At 45.5% G+C, this 21832-nt stretch overlaps 1 protein-coding gene and 1 long non-coding RNA gene across 3 annotated transcripts in view; one reads left to right on the top strand and one right to left on the bottom strand.

Annotated features, from left to right (window-relative positions):
- Nucleotides 1-21832, bottom strand: part of CPSF3 (cleavage and polyadenylation specific factor 3) — a 32784-nt gene that overhangs the window by 1834 nt on the left and 9118 nt on the right. The window contains exons 7-16 of one of the 2 annotated variants that reach the window (XM_066234936.1): nt 21665-21815; nt 20065-20240; nt 18041-18199; nt 17098-17244; nt 11996-12148; nt 9113-9221; nt 7943-8041; nt 5948-6042; nt 4267-4354; nt 1793-1862 (exon numbers count right to left, since the gene is read on the bottom strand). In XM_066234936.1, the coding sequence (XP_066091033.1) occupies nt 1793-1862; nt 4267-4354; nt 5948-6042; nt 7943-8041; nt 9113-9221; nt 11996-12148; nt 17098-17244; nt 18041-18199; nt 20065-20240; nt 21665-21815 (1247 nt within the window). The remainder of the gene's footprint in view (nt 1-1792; nt 1863-4266; nt 4355-5947; nt 6043-7942; nt 8042-9112; nt 9222-11995; nt 12149-17097; nt 17245-18040; nt 18200-20064; nt 20241-21664; nt 21816-21832) is intronic. The other variant, XM_066234935.1, reaches the window with a different exon arrangement.
- Nucleotides 6933-16377, top strand: LOC136307913 (uncharacterized). The gene is made up of 3 exons (XR_010726021.1): nt 6933-7106; nt 15089-15189; nt 16124-16377. It is a non-coding gene; the product is annotated as an uncharacterized lncRNA (long non-coding RNA).

The raw sequence follows: 21832 nt of genomic DNA, 5'->3' as shown, positions 1-21832 counted from the left end.
AACCCACGCCCAGACCTCTCAGCTGATATGGCTCCCAGCTGCAGGCTACCTGCTGCTCTGCCGGCTGCTCGGAGCTGCGCCAGACTCCGCCTCTGAGCAAGACTCTACCCCGGACTGGCGGCTGCAGGGGTCCTGGTTCAAATGCTCCTTCCCACTCTGTCCCCATCAGGGACACAGACCTCTGCAAACACTGTCCCATCAGCAGGGCGGGTGAGGTAAGGGAAGTTAGTAAATCTAAAAGGTCCAGATACTGGCGGCCCTACTCAGCACTGACGACAAGGTGTCAGGCCGGCAGGGAGGCCAGCAACCGCCGCGGACGGCGTCAGCGGAAGAGCTGCGCATGTCCACCGTCCCACAGAGCGGGGGGGGAAGAGGTGGCCACTTCCGGAGCAGAGCTGCCCGGCACAGAGCTGCTTGGCGCAGAGCCGCCGAATTACCCTCCCCAGGCGGACTCTGGGGCGCAGGGCCGCCGAATTACCCTCCCCAGGCGGACCCTGGGGCGCAGGGCCACCGAATTAAACTCCCCAGGCGGACCCTGGGGCGCAGGGCTGCAGAATTACCCTCCCCAGGCGGACCCAGGGGCGCAAAGCTGCCAAGTTACCCTCCCCGGGTGGACCCAGGGGCGCAAAGCTGCCAAGTTACCCTCCCTGGGTGGACCCAGGGGTGCAGACACCTGTCTTCCAAAGAAGGGCTTTTTCACCTGGGGTCCTAAGAGTGTGAGTGTATGTGTGTGTGTGCATGTGCATGCGTTCTCTCCTGGGAAAAGTCCCACAGCCTTAACCGAGGGCCCAAGGGGTCAACGATCTACAAGGACTAAGCCATTCGGAACCCAAGGCTCGCAGGCCAGGCTCTCTGAGGGGCAGGGAAAGCCCCCCACGAAAGTGTGCGGTGCTGGGCGGAGCGGGAGCCAGCCTGCTGCCTCTCTCACAGCATGGAGGTCACTGTCCCTGCACTGTCACCTGGTTACAGACTCTACGGCAGAGGTACTTTTTAAAAATCAAAATGACAGCACCAAGAACACAGCACTGATGATGTGTGACCAGTTCTGTAAGCAAAATGACCATTCAAAGCCTATGACCCACTTTTAAAGTCACTACATGGCTGCTTTAAAATATTACCATAAACTCCCCAGCGGCACAGCGCACCTGCTCCCTTACTGTCTAGCTAGGGGACTTTCAGCTGAAAACAGAAGCAGCCGTTCACTGCCTGAGTGTCTGAGAGATGCCAGAGTTCAAGGCTCTGTGCTCAATGCTGAAATTGTAAAACTTAATTCAAATCTTCTTATGTTCCCTTTTTTTGGGGATACAATACATAAGCTTACATTGTAGTTACCCACTCAGTAGCAGTTTTACGTGGTAATTCTATTTGGGAAGACATTTTGGAGTCAGGCTTAAAGGGTTTTTGAGAACAGAAAGACCTAATGTCTGCAGTTTAGGGAAACAGACTGAGTTTCAAGGTGATCCATGGTTCATACACTGTCTGAGAGGAGCCTAGAAGAAAACCATCCTTAATGTAGAATTCACATGTAACAAGTATGTAAGACGTTTCTTAAAGGCATATTAACACCAGGTTAGGATCTGAGAACTTGTCCTTGATAACAATGTTTCAATCAATTTATTGTCAGGGCATCCCATGTAAAAACATGCTGAGGCTCTGTATTAAATAACAGTAAGACGTATTCCACAGGGAAAAGGCTCCGCAAGCCCAGGCCCAGGCCCAGGCCCGAGTGGCTTCCCCTGCCCCTGCCCCCCACCCCCGCCCTGCACCGCACCACACCCCAAGCAGCACTCACTGCAGCATGATCTCCAGCCTCTTGCTGTACACGTGCATCTCTAGTTTTTTAGAGACCTTCTGTACTGCACCTGGGGGAAAAGCAACAGAGTTCAGCTTCCAAATTTCTCCTTGGAACACTTTCCAAATCAATAATCAGGACATAGTTACTGACAAGTGACTGACTATAGAATCTTTAAGTGACAAACATGTATACCCATCACCTATCTGCTGAGGCAAACTGTTATTTTCATCACTTGAATTCACATTCTTGTCAAAGAACCACAAAAACGACATAACTCCAGGAGTTCAGGGGAACATCCAAGCTCAAAACTCTCTGCAGTCTTTTGTTTTATCCAAGCCGTTATCTAAAGTTAGCATTCTACAATATGCTAACAATGGACCTATAATTGTTTTCATAATATTAATATCTAAAATCACTCGCCAGTGCGATTACTTAGCTTTCCCCCCAAAACAAAAGTATTCGGACCGATTACGAGCAGGAGCTATACTTTACTACTGCTCAAAACAAATTCAAATGCTTGCCAGTAACTCTGATTTCTTTAGGTATTTGTTTCATAATACAGACTTGGCCAGTTATAGGAGAAGATGGATTACAAAGTAGCCAGCTAACCTTTTCTCCTGAAATCAAAGTAATACCTACTTGCTCATTTATTTTTTTTATTTTTAGTAAGAGTCCTCTCTGGAGTACAAAACCTGCAGCCCCAGGAAGGGGAAGGGCTGGCAGCCCTCCCAACCAGGGTGATTTCTTCCCCAGAGGCAAGAGGGCACCTTCTATGCCAACGATGCAGTGTAAGATACACATTATACTGAACTGCATATGAAATAAAACCCTACTGGACCTGGCCGGTTAGCTCAGCAGTACAATGTTGGCCTGGCATGTGGAAGTCCCAGGTTCGATTCCTGGTCAGGGCAGGGCACACAGGAGAAGCGTCTATCTGCTTCTTCACACCTTCCCCTCTTTTCTCTTTTCTCCTCCTGCAGCCAAGGCTCCACTGGAGCAAAGTTGGCCCAGGCGCTGAGAATGGCTCTATGGCCTCCGCCTCAGGCACTAGAATGGCTCCAGTTGCAGTGAAGCAACGCCCCAGATGAGCAAAGCATCGCCCCCTGGTGGGCATGCCAGGTGGATCCTGGTCAGTCTCATGTGGGAGTCTGTCTCTCTGCTTCCCTACTTCTCACTTCGGAAAAATACAAAAAAAGACACAAAAACCCAACTGGAAAGATGTAACACAAAATAGTTCCCTGGTGTTTTCTTTAGTTGGAAAGTGCTACTTAGTAAACCACAGAGAGACTCCACTGATTCAACAGGTTTTTATCAAACACCAGCATGGCAGTGCACGTGCTTCCTGCCCACTGTGCTGGCTCGGCAGGGCCACACCGGGCAACTCTGATTAGTTTTTACAGGGACTATCACTAAGAGATGGACTCTTAGTGTTAACTGCAAACAGATTTATTTATTTATTTATTGTCTTATTTATTTATTTTTTTACAGAGACAGAGAGTGAGTCAGAGAGAGGGATAGACAGGAATGGAGAGAGATGAGAAGCATCAATCATTAGTTTTTCATTGCGCATTGCAACACCTTAGTTGTTCATTGATTGCTTTCTCATATGTGCCTTGACTGCAGGCCTTCAGCAGACCGAGTAACCCCTTGCTGGAGCCAGCGACCTTGGGTTCAAGCTGGTGGGTTTTTTTTTTTTTGTATTTTTCTGAAGCTGGAAACAGGGAGAGACAGTCAGACAGACTCCCGCATGCACCCGACCGGGATCCACCCGGCACGCCCACCAGGGGCAACGCTCTGCCCACCAGGGGGCGATGCTCTGCCCCTCCGGGGCGTCGCTCTGCCGCGACCAGAGCCACTCCAGCGCCTGGGGCAGAGGCCAAGGAGCCATCCCCAGCGCCCGGGGCCATCCTTGCTCCAATGGAGCCTTGGCTGCGGGAGGGGAAGAGAGAGACAGAAAGGAAGGAGGGGGGAGTGGAGAAGCAAATGGGCGCCTCTCCTATGTGCCCTGGCCGGGAATCGAACCCGGGTCCCCCGCATGCCAGGCCGACACTCCACCGCTGAGCCAACCAGCCAGGGCCAAGCTGGTGGGTTTTTGCTCAAACCAGATGAGCCTGCGCTCAAGCTGGCGACCTTGGGGTCTCGAACCTGGGTTCTCTACATCCCAGTCTGATTCTCTTATCTACTGCACCACCGCCTGGTCAAGCTGCAAACAGATTTTTTTTTCTTCTTTTTTTTAGGCTGCAAACAGATTTTAAAGACCCAGGACAAAAGTAAAATATTATAATATACACTGTTATATATATATATATATAGATTAAATGTCTTAAAGATTAAAGAAATGAAAAAAATCAGGAGACTTCAAATTCCCTAAGATTCTACTTGATGCTTTTTAATTCAAAGAACTATGAGGAGAAGTGAGAGAACTAGCCGACAGAGAAGTACATGTGGAGTAAAACATGACAGCTCTGTACCTTTTCTTATTTTCGGGTTTGACTGAACTTCTAAGATGACAGTTGTTACCGTATCTGCATACATATCATTGGAAGGGTTTGCTAACCACTGTAAAGCAAAGGGCAGAGTTAGGAAGGGCAACTATGGCCAACCGCAAAAGCCACGAGTGTCACCCACCCCTCCATGGACTGTACACATGTAACCCATTTCTAGCATTTTCACTAAAATTAACCAACTCATTGTTCACTGCAATTAATCCATCATGCTGGGCTTCTCTAATTTACTCTTAATAAAGAATACAGTGCAGTGGCCAATGCTCTATACACATCATCTCCATCAGTCGTCCTAACACCTCCATTTTATACAGGAGGAGATGAGCGGAACAGTAACTTGCACAGAACACAAGTGGTCATCGCCAGTCCTGGAACTCCAACTCTAATTCCTAACCACTGTGTTTTAGTAGCATAAGCAGAATGAAAAAGTACTATTTTTAAACATGTACTTTCGCTTCTCCTATGAAGCCTGTAATGCCCGGGGCATGGCTGCAGGAAAGCCTCCCATGCCCACCTGGTGAGGGGAGACCAGTAAAACGACTTCAGCAGCCAGTGTTCTCCTGTTTTTTATTCTCTCTGCAAAGATTCTGTCCACATGCAAGGTGAGGCACCTGAAAAACTTTCTCTAAGATCTCCGACACTTCAGTTAATGTCTCTGATAACTTGTCCTCTCTCTTGGGTATTGTTTTATGTATTCGTGTCTGTAACTTCTGAGGTAACTGCTCTTTTTGATACTTTCTTCCGTTACTTCTAGCTTTAGGAAACAATTTTAGACTTAGATCACAGAATGGCAGTGGGACCAGAGCTAACAGGTCTTTTCTGTTTGTTTTAAAACAATATGTATAAACAAAACAGTGGACCTTAGAGCTGGAAGATCTGCACACAATTTACCTACAACCTTGAGGCAGAGAAACCAATAAGGCACCTCCTTGGATCATTGGGTTCCAGGATTCGTTTTGAAAAGTCCTTTTAACTTAACAAACACCGACCTATCAAAATTAACCTTCTGCTTTGTTTGGGGTCTGGGTCCCAAATTCTACCAGCAGGAATTTAAAATTCTACCAGTAGGAACCACATTTACCTAATTAATGATTTCTTGCCTTTGTGGATATGGGTCATATTAATGTTGTTTATTTGAGTCTTCCAAATTCCACTCTTAAGAAGTTTGACAAGTTTGTATAAATGTAACAAATGAGATTTTTATCTTGAGAATTCTGAGACCTTTTGATACAACTGAAGGCCTCCTGGGATATTACAAAATCAGCTCAGATGTGATCATGACAGATCTCTGCACATTATACACACTAAAGATCAGCCTTAATTTGCTGCTACTTTCTGTTATATAGAAAATGCCTAGTTATACTATATTTAAAACTGATCTTGAAAGAAAACAATATTTTCCAATAATTTTTTTCCTGATTGGGAAGAAGCTAATTTTTTCTACAATTACATGTGAACTCTTTTTTAAAAAAAGTTGAATGTATTGGGGTGACATTGGTCAATAAAATTATACAGGTTTCAGGCATACAATTCTATAATACATCATCTGTATATATTGTTCACCACCCGAAGTCAAGTCTCCAGGTATGAACTCTTAAAATCTTAAAACTTTTTTTCCTCCTTGTTTGGGTAAATGATCTTATCTTACTTCTAATACCACCATTCCAGGTTCCTGTATTACAGTAATATTTTTGAACACTTTCAAAGCAGGTTTTTCTTGAATTTCTAATTCTTCTACATCACCTGAAAGACAGAATTATACGATGTGTAGAATTTTCTGAGAACCTCCCAGGGGCATAATGATTCATTTGTTTACAGACAGCTGAAATAAGGCTGACACATAATGAAAGCAATTAATAACTCCTTTGTATAGTCAGATTTAAAGAGTAAGTTTTATATTAATTGCATATAGTAACTGAAAGATCACATGTATTATAAAACTTCATGTACCTAGAATGGATCTATCTTGGACATTAGGTATTTTATCGTAGCACATTCTGGTGACTGTCAAACATCGATGTTTGCACAAGAGCCCTACCACAGCACCTAATTTTAACACTAAACACCAGTCAACCATGAAGAGTCACTTCCGCCTCTGTCTCCACAGGGTCACTCCTCCCACAGGGCAAGTCTATTGCCCAAGGTGAGACTTTTCTGATTTTTCTAGTCACCTTCATTAAGGACTAACTCAACATACTGATCAACTTTCTGTTAGTAACTATAATTCCTTTTTTTTTTTTTTACAGAGACAGAGTCAAGAGAGAAATAGATAGGGATAGGCAGACAGGAACAGAGAGAGATGAGAAGCATCAATCATCAGTTTTTTGTTGCGACACCTTAGTTGTTCATTGATTGCTTTCTCATATGTGCCTTGACTGTGGGGCTACAGCAGACCAAGTAACCCCTTGCTCAAGCCAGCAACCTTGGGTCCAAGCTGGTGAGCTTTGCTCAAACCAGATGAGCCTGCTCTCAAGCTGGCGACCTCGGGGTCTCGAACCTGGGTCCTCCATGTCCCAGTTTGTTGCTCTATCCACTGCGCCACCGCCTGGTCAGGCATGAACTATATAATTCTAACATGCAGTTCTGAGGTAAAGAGATTCTTTCCACTGGTTTCCCTTATGAATCATGAAGAATGTGGCACTAGGAAGGGGACTGGTAGTCGGAAGTGTCCCTGACTTTTCACTCGGCCCCCGCCCCGCATGTTGTTACCACACCAGCCAAGCGCTCTTACAAATCCTGCTCTACACAGTGGCACTAACAGGACCAGACAAGTTTTCACTGAACAGAAAGAAGTAAATAAAATTTGGGTAAGTAAACTAAAGTAGATTTTATTTATTCTTAAAAATGATTTTGAACTATTATAATTTTTAAAAATTTATTGATTTCCTGGACGAAAGGAGAGAGAAACATCAATTTGTTATTCTACTTATTTATGAATTCCCTTGTTGATTCTTGTACATGCCCTGACTGGGGATCGAATCCGCAACCATGGTGTATGGGGACAACCCTTGAACCAACTGAACTACCTGGTCAGGGAAACTAAAGTAGATTTTAAACATAAGAAACAAAATTTTAAAAAATTTTTAAGTGGATTAAGGATAAAAGGTATAAAAGGATTAAGGTTAAAAGGATTAAGGATAAATGGGATTTTAAAAAAAGTTGATGAGTAGCCCGAATAGGCAGTGGCACAGTGGATAGAGCATCAAACTGGGATGCGGAGGACCCAGGTTCAAAACTGCAAGGTCACTGGCTTGAGCGCGGGCTCATTTGGTTTGAGCAAGGCTCACCAGCTTGGACCCAAGGTCGCTGGCTCGAGCAAGGGGTCACTTGGTCTGTTGTAGTCCCCTGGTCAAGACACATATGAGAAAGCAATCAATGAACAACTAAAGTGCTGCAATGAAGAACTGATGCTTCTCATCTCTCCCTTCCTATCTGTCTGTCCTATCTGTCCCTCTCTCTGTCTCTGTCATAAAAAAAACAAAGCTGATGAGTAAATTTTTAAAAGTTTTACCTAAATGTGATAATATGACCAAGTACAAACAAAATTCTGAGACACTTACCAAAATTAATATCCTTTCCTAGAGATATCATTACCTTACTCGAAAACACATATAATTCAGTGACTGACAATAAACACACACACCTGTCAATTTCTGTAGCTGGTAACAGAGCAGATTGAAGGGACCGGTATAGGGAATGGCTTGGGTCTGCTTCACGGTGCTCATGGCCAAGTCGGTGTAATCTGAGGAGGAAAAGAGAACAAGTATATTTAGGAAACAATACTGGGCCCACAAAATACAACCTATAAACACCCAAGAGTAAAGAAAGGAGAAGAGTAAACAAGAACAGGTGTCTCAGGCCAACAAGGTGCTCCTGACCCTGTGCCCGTCTTCATGTCTCTGTGTCTCCGCATGGTTTCGCTGCAGCCGTAAGAAAGCCCCCGCACCTCTGAACACAGCAGGGCCCTGCACACCCCCAACCTGCAGACTGGTGGCCCTCCGCCATCTCAGGCTGGCACCTGCTGACAAGCCTTTCAGCACCCAGTGCACCCACGCCTGACCGGCACAGCCCTTCCCAGCTCCCTGAGGCTCTCTCCTCCCGTGCCTCCCGTGAACCTCTCCACGTCACCAATCCATACTGTGATCAGCGCCTGACAGAACGCTTCTGTGGTTAGACGGCTGTGGGGGGGGGAGGGGGCGGCACAGGGAGCTCGCTGACTGCTACATACGGGGACCCGTTATAGGCCACCCATGGGTCCGACAGCGGCAGCCTGTCCTGCAGGTGAACACCTCAACACAGCTGCTGCTGCTTACCCCTTCACGGGGCACGTGGAATTCATTAGGGCTACAGAACAGAACCGAGCAGCTAATCCCTTGAAGAGAACACCACAGTGATTGCAAAAGTAACAGTGGCTGGACTTTTACACAGGCCCACAACACGAAGGCTCAGCAAGCGACATAAACCACAGAGCATGAGTGACAGTCCAAATGCTTGTGTGATAGTCTGGCACTACTTCAGGAAATAAACCCATGGAAGGTAGAAACAGCCTGGTCAAGGGTCAGCAGCAGCAGTCTCTTTCTTCGAGGGAAACGGATGCTTCCAACCATGACAAGTTATTTCACAAAGAATTCAAATGTTTCAATCGTTCAAGGAAGACTGTTTCCCCCAGAAAGCCAACTGGATGATTAACTTTCACTTGTTTCTATTTTATTACTTGGTTTTTTAAAGAATATGGCTACAAGGTAGGAGAAGTTTGCGCAGATTTCTTTTAGTGCTAAATCAAATCATATTCGACATTTAACAGCATACTTACTGGAGAGGTCACAAGGAGAAAGTATGTGATAATTAAAGTTTCTTTTAACCAGTATTCCTGAGACCCGCTGACCTTGTTCTGGTTTTTTGTCGGCTAGAAAGCCCATGACCTATTAAAATCAAACAAACAAACAAAAATGCAAAATCATTTGAAGAAAACACAATCTTATAAAATGTAATGATTCAGGTACTCAATCTTGATGACCATTAGACCAGGGGTCCCCAAACTACAGCCCGCGAGCCACATGCGGCACCCTGAGGCCATTTAACCGGCCCCCACTGCACTTCCGGAAGGGGCACCTCTTTCATTGGTGGTCAGTGAGAGGAGCATAGTTCCCATTGAAATTCTGGTCAGTTTGTTGATTTAAATTTACTTGTCCTTTGTTTTAAATGTTATATTTGTTCCCGTTTTGTTTTTTTACTTTAAAATAAGATATGTGCAGTGTGCATAAGGATTTGTTCATAGTTTTTTTTTATAGTCCGGCCCTCCAATGGTCTGAGGGACAGTGAACTGGCCCCCTGTGTAAAAAGTTTGGGACCCCTGCTTAGACATTTGAACTATGGAAACAACACATGAAATTAAATATGGAAAATAGGAAGTGTTATATATGTGTTTATGCCCAGGGCAAGAACAAGGGTACAAGGCCCAAGGGAGCAGTCACGCGCCAAACTGGCAAGAACTGCAAGGTTCCATTCAGTTCCAATCAGCTCAGCATGGCTCTCAGAAGCTCCTGTGAGCAGGGCTGCAGGTGCCACTAGAGGGCGCGTGCTGCCTCGGGCTGGCCATCGCCTCGTCCCTGAGGGAGCCCACTAGACACAGGGCTCCCCCCAAAGCCAGAGCACCTCTGAACAGAGGTCAATAAAGGGAAGTATGGAGTAGCTCATACAACTCAGGGGCACTATTTTAAGAGAAGAGAGTAATGACTGTTCAAGCATTAACATAAAGAAAAACCTCATAAACATGGAACCTGACATGTAAAAATGTAACTTCTCTCAACTACAAATAAATGAACTCAAAGAGGACATACTTGTCTACCTTAAATTAAGTCAGGGCAAAGGACAACTATGTTCCGTAACTGTAATGGGAGAAACGCTATTTCACACAATTTCTGGAGGTTATTTTCTCCTTAAATGCTGGTGACCTAGTGAAAAGGAGCTTTGCTGGCGGGAGGCTGGCTGGACCACAACGGAGTCCTCGGTGGTAGCAGGGGGGATCCTTGTCTGCCTTTGAATAGAGTACTGATGCGAACAAGACTGGTTCGTCTTCTGAGTTCAGCCCCAGCTGTGGTTTCTCTCTGCCAAGGCTGTGCTGATTTCCAACATGCTGATTTATTAACACACATACAGCTGGTTGGCCTGGCATTCTAGAAAGTAAAGTGCATGGGCTTTTGATAGTTCTGATTTTCCTTACCTCCTTCTCAGTTTCTGTTCTACATGGTTAAGGATGGTCCCCATGAATTTGACCTCCCCCTAAATAAGGTGACTGCATTTGAGGAAAAAAATAACTAGAGAATGATTTTATTTTTTGTTTTTATTTTTTTTCTAGGTAATGATGTTAAAGAACTAAAATTATGGCACACTCCATTGTGAATTAAATATTTGGGGAAATATAGATAATAGTGTCTCTGTGCACAAATAAAGATAAAAATGACATATACTTCAAGTGTGCTCTCAGTTCTACAGTCAAACAGATTTCAGCCTTGGCTGGATAGCTTGGCTGGTGGTGCATCAGCCTGATACACAAGGGTTCCCGGTTCGATCCCTGGTCAGGGCACATGTGGGAACAGCTCAATGTTTCCATCTCTCTTTCCCTTCCTCTCTCTCTAAAGTCAATTAAAAAAAATTCTTTTCTAAATGCTGCCTACTTGTTTCTAGAAGACCTATAATAAAGACTCTGGAAAAAGCTGCCGCAAGCTTAGCTTAGTTCTGTTCAACTGAGCTTCTCCTAAACTGTCTGACTGCAAAACTCCTTTTCTTCCTCAACTGTACGTCCAGCAGAGTTCGGGAAGTACAGTGGATTCTGAACTGAATATATTTCTCTGTGGGTAGAAGACCCGTTCCATCAAACTGGCTCCCGGGAAGCTTTGTGAACGGGAAGGTTCAGGAGTAAATACAACCATTTGCTCTTCTTTGGCAGCAAAAGCCTCACATCCTAACTTCTATAAACACTCTTCCCCCCTCGACTTCAGCTGCAAGAAAGGCTATTTATCAGTTAGCTTCCCCACACTGTCTCACTCATTACGCACTAAAAGAACACTGTGTGGTTGCTCATTAACACGCCTGATGCCTCAAACCTCAGCTCATTACTGAGCATCCTCAGAGTTATCTCAGGGTTACTGTCACGGAGGTGACCACGCGGGCCTCCCAAGCACCCCTCTCACATCCCAGATGAGGTTATTCCTACTGGCTTTTAAAGTCTGAAAATAGGATCTCACCACCAAAAATGGTTAATTCTCAAAAAGACAAATTTTTATAAATTCCGTCATATCTATAAAATGTATGTTTTGAAATATGGGCCTGTCTTGTTTTAGGAAGAATGACAAGGGGTGGGCGGAGTGTTGTGCTAGACACAGTAGGCTGACAGTGACGGACACTTCTGTGCCCTCAGACACAGGACTGAAAAGCAAGGGGGCATGTGGGGTAAACAGCGATCAAACTCAGTTGTATTAAGGTCTAATTTATCTGAAAATTTTCCGTGTGAAGAAACAATTTAGGGGAACCAGAAGAAGCTTAAAAGGTGTGAGGATAAAACCCCTGTAGTGTCCCGAGCAGACCGAAACCATCGTCAGCCCCTTACATTCACTGGGTGAAGAAAGGGCCGCATCTCCTAAAACATGTCCGTCCCCTGCAGAACAGACACGGACGGGGTGAGGAGCTCCTCTACCTTGGCCAGCTTTTCTCCTCGGAAGTTCAGTGTCACTGCTTCCGTGTTCCGAGGGTTGTGGACCTCTATGTGAACTTCATCGTTGTCCTCATATTCCCGGATCAGGGCTGCTTTTAACCGGGCCATCTCGTTCTGCTCCCCGTGGACTAAAATCTGCACGAGACACAGCAACAAAAGCACAGGGAGACGTCCTCAGTGCCGATTAACGCGGCCTGCATGCATCTGGGTTAGTCAAACACACCAAAGAGAGACTTCACTAACTGAAAAGGACCTCTGTCAGTAACCTTGTATGACAGTCCCATTCTGTTTGGCTACATGAAACTGCCTTATGTAGAACTATTTCGAGAGCACGTTAAGAAATGTCTTTTCTACTCTGGTTTCTGCCACTAACGAGGTACACAATTTGTGGAAGCCAGAATTTTCTGTGACATTTGCGCTCACACTGGACCAGGTTGAGAGTCTCTACCAGCTTCCTTTTATTTTTCTTTCTTTATTTTTTTAAAGATTTTATTTACTCATTTTTAGAGAGAGAGAAGGAGGGAGGAGCAGGAGGCATCAACTTCCATATGTGCCTTGACCGGAAAGCCCAGGGTATCGAACTGGTGACCTCAGCATTCCAGGTCAATGCTCCATCCACTGCGCCACCACAGGCTCTACTGTTGTGGACCGTCAATGGCAAAAAGCCATTGTAGATTCGAGGCTTAGCAAAAGGCTAAGTTCACCCCCCTTCACCTCCATATAGGCTATGATGCCGAGTATTTGCACTCACTCCACTTGCTTCCTTGGGTTGCTGGAAGCAATTTACATGCCCTTCCTCTGACTCTGTTTGTTTTCAGATGTTGGTAGATTTCACTAATGTATCCTGTTTTTTCATAGGGAGAGTTCCTGTCTTAGCCTTGGATGTGCAACTTTGTATCAAGGTCCTTGAATTGCATATGGCTATATAATAAAGCAAACTGGGGGCCCTGGCCGGTTGGCTCAGCGGTAGAGCGTCGGCCTAGCGTGCGGAGGACCCGGGTTCGATTCCGGCCAGGGCACACAGGAGAAGCGCCCATTTGCTTCTCCACCCCTCCGCCGCGCTTTCCTCTCTGTCTCTCTCCTCCCCTCCCGCAGCCAAGGCTCCATTGGAGCAAAGATGGCCCGGGCGCTGGGGATGGCTCTGTGGCCTCTGCCTCAGGCGCTAGAGTGGCTCTGGTCGCAACATGGCGACGCCCAGGATGGGCAGAGCATCGCCCCCTGGTGGGCAGAGCGTCGCCCCTGGTGGGCGTGCCGGGTGGATCCCGGTCGGGCGCATGCGGGAGTCTGTCTGACTGTCTCTCCCTGTTTCCAGCTTCAGAAAAATGAAAAAATAAAAAATAAAAAAAAATAAAAAAAAATAAAAAAAATAAAGCAAACTGGGGCTATGGGGCACTCGGATACTGCCAGGCATTTTGAAGAGTCCTCCCAGTCCCATCATTTTTGTTTTGATAAGTGTGTTTCCTTAATTCTGCACTGTTATTAGGAGCTGCGCTGGTGCCGGCACTCTACCAGCTTCCTTTTATTTTGTATTTTCTTTTTTAATTTTTTTTTTTTTGTATTTTTCTGAAGCTGGAAACGGGGAGAGACAGTCAGACAGACTCCCGCATGCGCCCGACCGGGATCCACCCGGCACGCGATGCTCTGCCCACCAGGGGGCGATGCTCTGCCCCTCCGGGGCGTCGCTCTGCCGCGACCAGAGCCACTCTAGCGCCTGGGGCAGAGGCCAAGGAGCCATCCCCAGCGCCCGGGCCATCTTTGCTTCAATGGAGCCTTGGCTGCGGGAGGGGAAGAGAGAGACAGAGAGGAAGGGGGGGTGGAGAAGCAAATGGGCTGGGCGCTTCTGCTATGTGCCCTGGCCGGGAATGGAATCAAACCCGGGTCCCCCGCACGCCAGGCCGATGCTCTACCACTGAGCCAACCGGCCAGGGCTATTTTGTATTTTCTGAAGTGAGAAGTGGGGATGGAGGAGGGACAACAGACAGACTGACTGATTCCTGCATGCGCCTGACCGAGATCCACCCGGCATGCCCACCAGGGGGCGATGCTCTCCCTATCTGGGGCATTGCTCTGCTGCAACTGGAGCCATTCTAGTGCCTGAGGTGAAGTCCATGGATCCATCCTCAGCACCTGGGCCAACTTCACTCCATTGGAGCCTTGGCTGTGGGAGGGGAAGAGAGAGCTAGAGAGAAAGGAGAGGGAGAAGGGTGGAGAAGCAGATAAGTGTTTATGTGTGCCCTGACTAGGAATCGAACGCAGGGCTTCCATCCTCTGGGCTGAAGCTCTACCACTAAGCCAACTGACCAGGGCCTCCACCAGCTTAAATGCATGATTCTCGTCTGACATATTGCTACAGCTGCTGTCTCAGAAAATACCCATCGTTTTCTTTAGGTTTCTTAATACAAGGCTCTCCAAAGAAGCTTTTTGTGAAAAAGAAACACCTTCTGATTATTTTTTTTAAAGAAGTATCAAATAAAATATTTCAGAACCACATGGAATTATTTTTGAGGGGTATTTACAACTACTGCAGTAGCTACCAGCCTTTCTGTCTGCGTTAGCAACCTGTATTTTACAAGCAGACCACATGTAACCCGTGAACCACGGCTAGATGGTCTCCTGGGCCAGGGGCCGCTGCAGATCACTCAGCCACAGGCACCTGGCCCAGCGGTGAAGGGCCCGGCTGCCTGAACACAAACCCTGTACTGTCACCAACTAGCTGGGGAATGGTGGGCAAGGTACTTAACGTGTCTGTTCTCTCACCTACAGAACAGCTGTCTGTGAGGAGGAGAAGCAGGCTGGTACTTAAAGAACACCAGCACGTGCCCGGCACACGGTGTACTAGCTGTCATTGATTATTACTACCAACACTGTTGTTACTTTATGGTGCAGATATACTTCTGCTGACTTGGTTACTGGAGGGAGACAAGCATCAAATTCAGTCCCGAAATTTAAACTGACAGCAGACAGAGGCTGGGGAGCAACAAACGGGACCGAGGTGGAGTGAGGTGGTGATTCCACAGAGAGAGGGCAGGCAGTACAGCGTCTTTCTTTCAAATTCTTTTTGAATCAAATTTTCAGATTCTTTCAAACCTAGGAGCATATCCTTTGACCCCATCCACTGGAAAACACCCGTGAGCAGCTTACGCTATAACTCAACTCGACAGGCTGATGCTAAGTAGGTGAGTGACTTTCCCCACCAAAGACTCTGCTCATTAGGGCCAAGTACCTGTGGGGACTATCATCCCAGAAAGAACCAAGAAATTGACAAGAGCACACAAAACAGTGCACATTAGTCATCAGGAAAATGAGAACCAAAACCACAAGGAGACCCACTTCATACTTACGAGGATACCTATAATTTGAAAAAGGAAAGTATTGTCAAGAATATGGAGAATTCAGACTTCATGCGTTGCCGGCAGGAGTGTGAAATGGTGCAGTCACTACAGAAAACAGTCCGGCAAGCCCTCAGAAAGTTAAAGAGAATCACCACGGTGATCGTGTGACGCCACTCAGGGGCCAGATCCGAGAGGACTGAAGACAAGGACCCAGACAGACATTCCACGCCAACCTTCACTGCAGCAGTGTTCACACTAGCCAAATGGTGGGAGCCACCGTGTCCACCAACATGAGTAGACAAGTGTGGTACATACACACAATGAAGTATTACTCAGCTGCACAAAGGGCTGACGTTCTGACAAATGCTACAGCATGAATGACACTTTAAAACATTATTAAGTGGAATGTGATTTCACTTATATGAAATATCTAGACGAGGCAGATCTTTAGAGACAGAAATTAAATTAGAGGTTACTACGAGCCGGGGAGTGGAGGGAATGGGGAATTTTACTTAATGGGTGCAGTTTCTGTGGGTGGTGATAAAACAATTCTGCAGACTGTGGAGAAGGCTGCACAACACTGTGGATATAATTAATACCACTAACCCGTGCTCTTAAAAATGGTTAAAAATATGAATTTTATGTTATACATATTTTACAATAAAATATATTTAAGAAGGAAAAGAAAAACCTAACAAAAGGCCATTTCCTCTAAACTACTTTCAGTTCACTCGGAAAGCATACTTCATCTGTTTTTTGTTTTTATTTTTCCCCCCAGGCACTTCTGTCTGCAAGACCTGAAGCTGAGGGCCACCAGCCAGTCAGCCACTGGTACAGGAACCATTAGTCATGGCCAGATGGACAGACCACAAGCCGTGCCCTGCACCTGTGGACACACGTTCCCTCAGTGTCCCTCCAATTAAACATGTACATTTGTGCCCAGGCCAGATACTTTGGATGATTAGAGCATCATTCCGAAGCACAGAGTCTGCCTGATCAATCCCTGGACAGGAACAGATTGATGTTCCTGTCTCTCCCTCCTCTCCGGTCCTCTCTCTAAAATCAATACAGTAAACATTAAAAACTATATATACATGTTTTTAGCTTTTCTCTCTCTGGTCCTACCAAAATATAATTGTTACTTTCCTAATGACTTGAAACTTAAAAATACAGACAAATCACATCAGTAAGGAGCTATGTGCAGTATTCCATACCTATCTGCACCTGTAACTCTCACTGTTATATGACTTGTCTTTCTCCTCTCTCCACACTATTAAGCAGTTCCTACCTGCTAGGCACTGTATGATGGGCTTTGGGTATATGTTCATTCATTTAGTCCCCACAATAACCTTCTGAGGTATTATCATCCCTATTGACAAATGAGGCACAGAGAGGTTAAGAAACTTGCCCAGTACATTACACAGCAAGCAAGGGAGGGAGCTGGGATTCAAAACCTCCACACTGCAAAGCTGCGCTCTTCCGTTACTGGGACACAGCAGAACGTAACAGAAAGAACAGCAGCGCTGGGGCTGGTAGTACCAAACAGGGAACCCTGTGTCAGTGGAAAAACCCAAGTGCACAGCCTGCCTGACTCAAAGGGGAGCTGAAAGGTTGGATCCAAGTGCAAGTGCAAGCACAAGCACTCTGTTTAGAGTGCTGCATAAACAGAAGGTGGTGTCTGATTTGAGAACCAGCTGCCACAAAGTGGGTACGCTTTCCCTGTAACACACTGAATCAAATACACGGACTCACCACATGAGGTGGCTTCAAAGCACGAATAAATTCACTGGTTTGCTGGTAATCTGTGTGAGCGGAGAAAGAAATGTAATCAACAGACATTTTCAGCGGCAGCTTCTGTCCAGACATGGTAGTAATCTCTTCGGGTTCAGACATAATATGCTGTTAAATACAAAGAAAAATAAAATAAATAATCCGATTAGAAAAGGTACATTTTCTATTTTTATGTGTAGTAGCCATAAACGCATGCTAAATTTAGGATCTTCAGCACAAAAATCATTCTAACATTATTGACATAGTAAATATCAAGTAACTGTTTTCTAATTGAGAGGCTTTATAAAAAAGACAGATGTATTTCTATTCTGAAAATCTACTTGAAATACATAGCTAACATTGTCTAAATGACTGTAGAATAAGGAACAGTAATAAAAATAATCAAAATAGGAAAGTATAATGTATTGAAAAAATAAAACAAAGTTATCGATAAGAGAACATGACACCTGGACGGTCAGAATTGCCTCTAAAGGTTTGCACCTTGATGTCCGCATCCCTGAGAGTCAACGCCAATCGTTTTATATCACTAGGAAGATGGGCAGTCAGCCCTAACACATTTCACAGCTCTTCAAGAGAGCACCCGTAAGTAACTCTTGTCTGCATCTGATGAGGGCATCCGTGTGTTTGTCCCAAATGGCTTCCTTTCCATTATTTTTACTGCAACCAGACGGGTGCTCCTCAAACTTTAATGTGCCCACCAACCGCCTGGGGACCAGGTTGCGCCATTCAGCACCTGTCCCAATTCTCAGCCTTACCAACAGCTCCAGCTAGCTAATTCTACCCTCGTTGAAAGAAACCAAACCCATACTATTGAAAAAACGACTTCCATGGAAAACCCAGAAAGACAGTGACACCTCTGCAGTTGTGAAGAGGGATGACACAACAGTCTAAGACTACAACTGACCTTGGCAAGCGTCCCTTCGACACAGTACCCTGCTATGATGACACCATTCCTCTTATCAGTGCACCAGCTTTCAAAGAGCTCCCTGGACAAGCCACTCTGCATCATGCCTGGAGAGGCCATGACCACGCTGGGACCAATGTCATCAAAGTGATCCATGCTCTGGGAGAGATGAAGGGAAAAAAATGTTACGTATCAGGGCTGGACAAAGCTTTCCTTATTTTAAAAAAATTTATTTATTTAAAGACTTTATTTATTGATTTTTAGAGAGAGGGGAGAGAGAGAGAGAAACAGAGAGAAAAGTGGTGGGGAGAAGTGGGAAGCATCAACTCGTAGCAGTTGCTTCCCATATGTGCCCTGACCAGGCAAGCCTGGGGTTCTGAACGAGTGACCTCAGCGTCCCAAGTTGAATGCTTTACCCACTGTGCCACCACAGGGGAGGCAAGCTTTGTTTACTTTTTTTTTTTTTTTTAAATTCATTGAGAGGGGAGGCAGAGACAGACTCCTGCACATGCCCTGACTGGGATCTATCCGGCACGCCCACCAGGGGGCAATTTGGGCTCGGTTGCAACAGGAGCCATTCTAGCGCCTGAGGCAGAGGCCACAGAGCCATCCTCAGCGCCCGGGCCAACTTTGCTCCAGTGGAGCCTTGGCTGTGGGAGGGGAAGAGAGAGATAGAGAGAAAGGACAAGGGTAAGGGTGGAGAAAGAGATGGGGACTTCTCCTGTGTGCCCTGACTAGGAATTGAACCTGGGACTTCCACAAACTAGGCCGACACTCTACCATTGAGCCAACCGGCCAGGGCCTTTCCTTACCTTTAAAAAATAACATAAAGAACCTGCCCTGTGGTGGCACACTAGATAAACTGTCGACCTAGAATGCTGAGGTTGCCGGTTTGAAACCCCGGGCTTGCCTGGTCAAGGCACAAACGGGAAGCAACTGCTATGCGTTGATGCTTCCTGTTCCTCCCCCTCCTTCTCTCTCTCCCTCTCACTTTCTTTCTCTCTCCTTGAAAACCCAATAAATAAAATCTAAATAAAAGTAATGAAAAGCAAGGTAAACAAAAATTAATCACGACTGAAAAGGTCTTGACAAGACTAGTAAGCATTTAGTCCAATTTCTAAATTCCTAAACAGTTTGGACTAGGAATGAAAGAAAAAATGATAAAAAGCAGTTAGTTCTCTTTGACCTTCAAATCCTTTGCGGGCAGCTAAAGGGCCGTTAAGACCACGTTCAGCGCTTAGCAGGATGGCAAGCATACAAGAAGAGCCCAGTGGGCTTCTAGCCACGCAAAACGGACTCTGCAAAACGCTCCCAAGAGACTCACAATGCTCGTCACACTTCATGGATATTTTGAGCTGGCCTAGAAATCTAACCAAAATATTTAACATTCTTTCTAGGGAAAACTTGGCTCTACTTTCTAAGCAATTAACTTAAAAACCGAGGCTATTTATAACTGGAAGACCACTTGTACCTTGAGTGATTTGGGGCACTATTTTATTATGATTAGAGCATTAGTTTGAATGAAACTATATATATATATATATATATACACACACACACACACACACATATATGTATATATATTTTTTAATTAAAGAAAAACCAGACTTATTGAATGCCCTGGAAAAATAAACATGAATATTTTCATATATGGAATTTATAGCACTAATCATCAAAAAGACAATTAGGTCTGAGTAAGAACAAGAAAACCTAATACCTAACACAAGGTATTTTTCTTAGTAGGACATTTATTTCCATGACCCAGGTTACTTAGTAATAGTAAATATTAAGAGTGTATGGGGACTTGAACAAGTGGCAAAATATATTTAAAGCAAAAAAGGAATGCCAGTTGCTAAATTTTTTATTTCTTTCGGTAAAGTGACGTCTGCTGGAGCAAAAGGGAAGACGAGTGAGCAGGTTTTGGCCAGAACGCAGGACAGGCGTCTCCACTGCTTCTGACTTCCTGGGGTGTCTGTGTCCTCCTCCTCCTCTCCACCCCCTCCCCCACCTCTGCAGGCACTCACCTTGAGGTTGCTGATGTGTTTGAAGACAAAAGGATTATTGATGTTGATCTGCTTGCGGATTTTGTCGTTCATGGCATTCACGTAGGTCTGGTACACAGCCATGCACTTCTTGGCCAAGGACGAAGCGTAGTATATTGGGATGTCATGGAGCTCTGGGTGGTTCTGCCAGTACTCATCTGGAGAGGTTTCACAGGAGACAAACACCACTTTGTTATGTGGGGCAAACAGCTCAAATAATAAATGATACATAGAAACTTTAAAATTTAGACAACCAAGAAATAAACTCCAGCATATAACTATTTTAAAGAGAATAAAAAGAAATTAAGTTAGTAATAACTTAAACTTACAAAATTGACACTTCTTTTTTTTATTTTATTTATTCATTTTAGAGAGGAGACAGAGAGGGACAGAGAGAGACAGAGAGAGACAGAGAAAGAGAGGAGAGAGACAGGGGGGAGGAGCTGGAAGCATCAACTCCCATATGTGCCTTGACCAGGCAAGCCCAGGGTTTCGAACCAGCGACCTCAGCATTTCCAGGTCGATGCTTTATCCACTGCGCTACCACAGGTCAGGCGACACTTACTTCTAAACACTAATGCGCGACCTAGTAAGAACACTGTAATCACAGTTCTAAGATGCGGAAGTGTTTAACAATGACTCAGTGTAAGTTTACACCAAATAACAGACCACACCTAATTACATCAGAGGGGCACTAAGTTCTGTGATGGTTGTGAATAAATGTGTATCTGCCAACTCCGTTTGATGCTGACAGCACAGTTTCGCCCTCCTGATTTACTGCTCTTTGGATTTCTCTGCCACGGAGAGTTTCCATTTCAAGCTAAGTCCCAACGGGACTTGCAGTGAGTAGGACCAAGTCAGGACCAGGAGCAAATCAGACTGGATCAGGATTACAGAGTTCTGTCCCTCTGACACATGCTTTTGGTCGAGGCTTGTGTGTTCCTCTTCCTTCTTTCCCTTTTCCGAGTGACAGGGACAGTGCTCGTTCCACCATCGCAGAGACAAGAACCTAGAGCACGGGCTTCGGGTGCCCCCACGAAGCTCAAGACCTGCGAGGCACTCATAGTTCATTCTTCAAAGAGTGCGTTCCCCCAATGAATCGCTCAATGCAAATACACACAGAAAGCGACACCATCGGTCCTCTTACGCCGAAAGTCCTACGTGCTCACCGAGGTATTTGGAAAGCGGAGAAAAGCGGAAAACGCAGATGCTGTCACCACTTCCTCACTCTGCAGTTGAGCCCTTCCGGTCGGCAGTGCATTTTTATCTCACTAGACTCTGTGTACATACCGTTTTGAACCCTATTTTTTTTTGTTCACTTAACATGTTATATGAAAACATGGAATGTGATTCTTTCTACAATGTGGTATTTACTGAGACAGTTCTTTAAAAATACTAAAGTGATTATACCCTTACTGACAAACTGTGCCCCGCGTTTATTTCTCAGAAGTGGAAGGGGTGGGTCAAAGGGTAGCATGTTGTTAAGACTTCTGATGCTTTCAATCAGAAAGGCAGAGGACATATCCAAGGCCAGGCACTCCGAGATTTTAAGAATCTCCCACATAAAGAGGAAAAGGCGTACCTAAAATCAAGAGCAGCTCCTGAGCCCTTCCAAGAGCAAAGACCGGGATGAGGCCTCTGCCCCCTCTGTTCACGATATCGTGGACGGTGTTACAGAACCGTGCTTCCCGCTCTTCACGCTTCTCGTGGATGTGGGTCCCGTAAGTAGATTCCTGCAGGACACGTCAGA

The sequence above is a fragment of the Saccopteryx bilineata genome, chromosome 6, assembly GCF_036850765.1.
Source record: "Saccopteryx bilineata isolate mSacBil1 chromosome 6, mSacBil1_pri_phased_curated, whole genome shotgun sequence".
In the NCBI taxonomy this organism is placed as follows: domain Eukaryota; kingdom Metazoa; phylum Chordata; class Mammalia; order Chiroptera; family Emballonuridae; genus Saccopteryx; species Saccopteryx bilineata.
The sequence above is the reverse complement of the archived record's forward strand: the minus strand, read 5'-3'. Positions and strand labels throughout refer to the sequence as shown.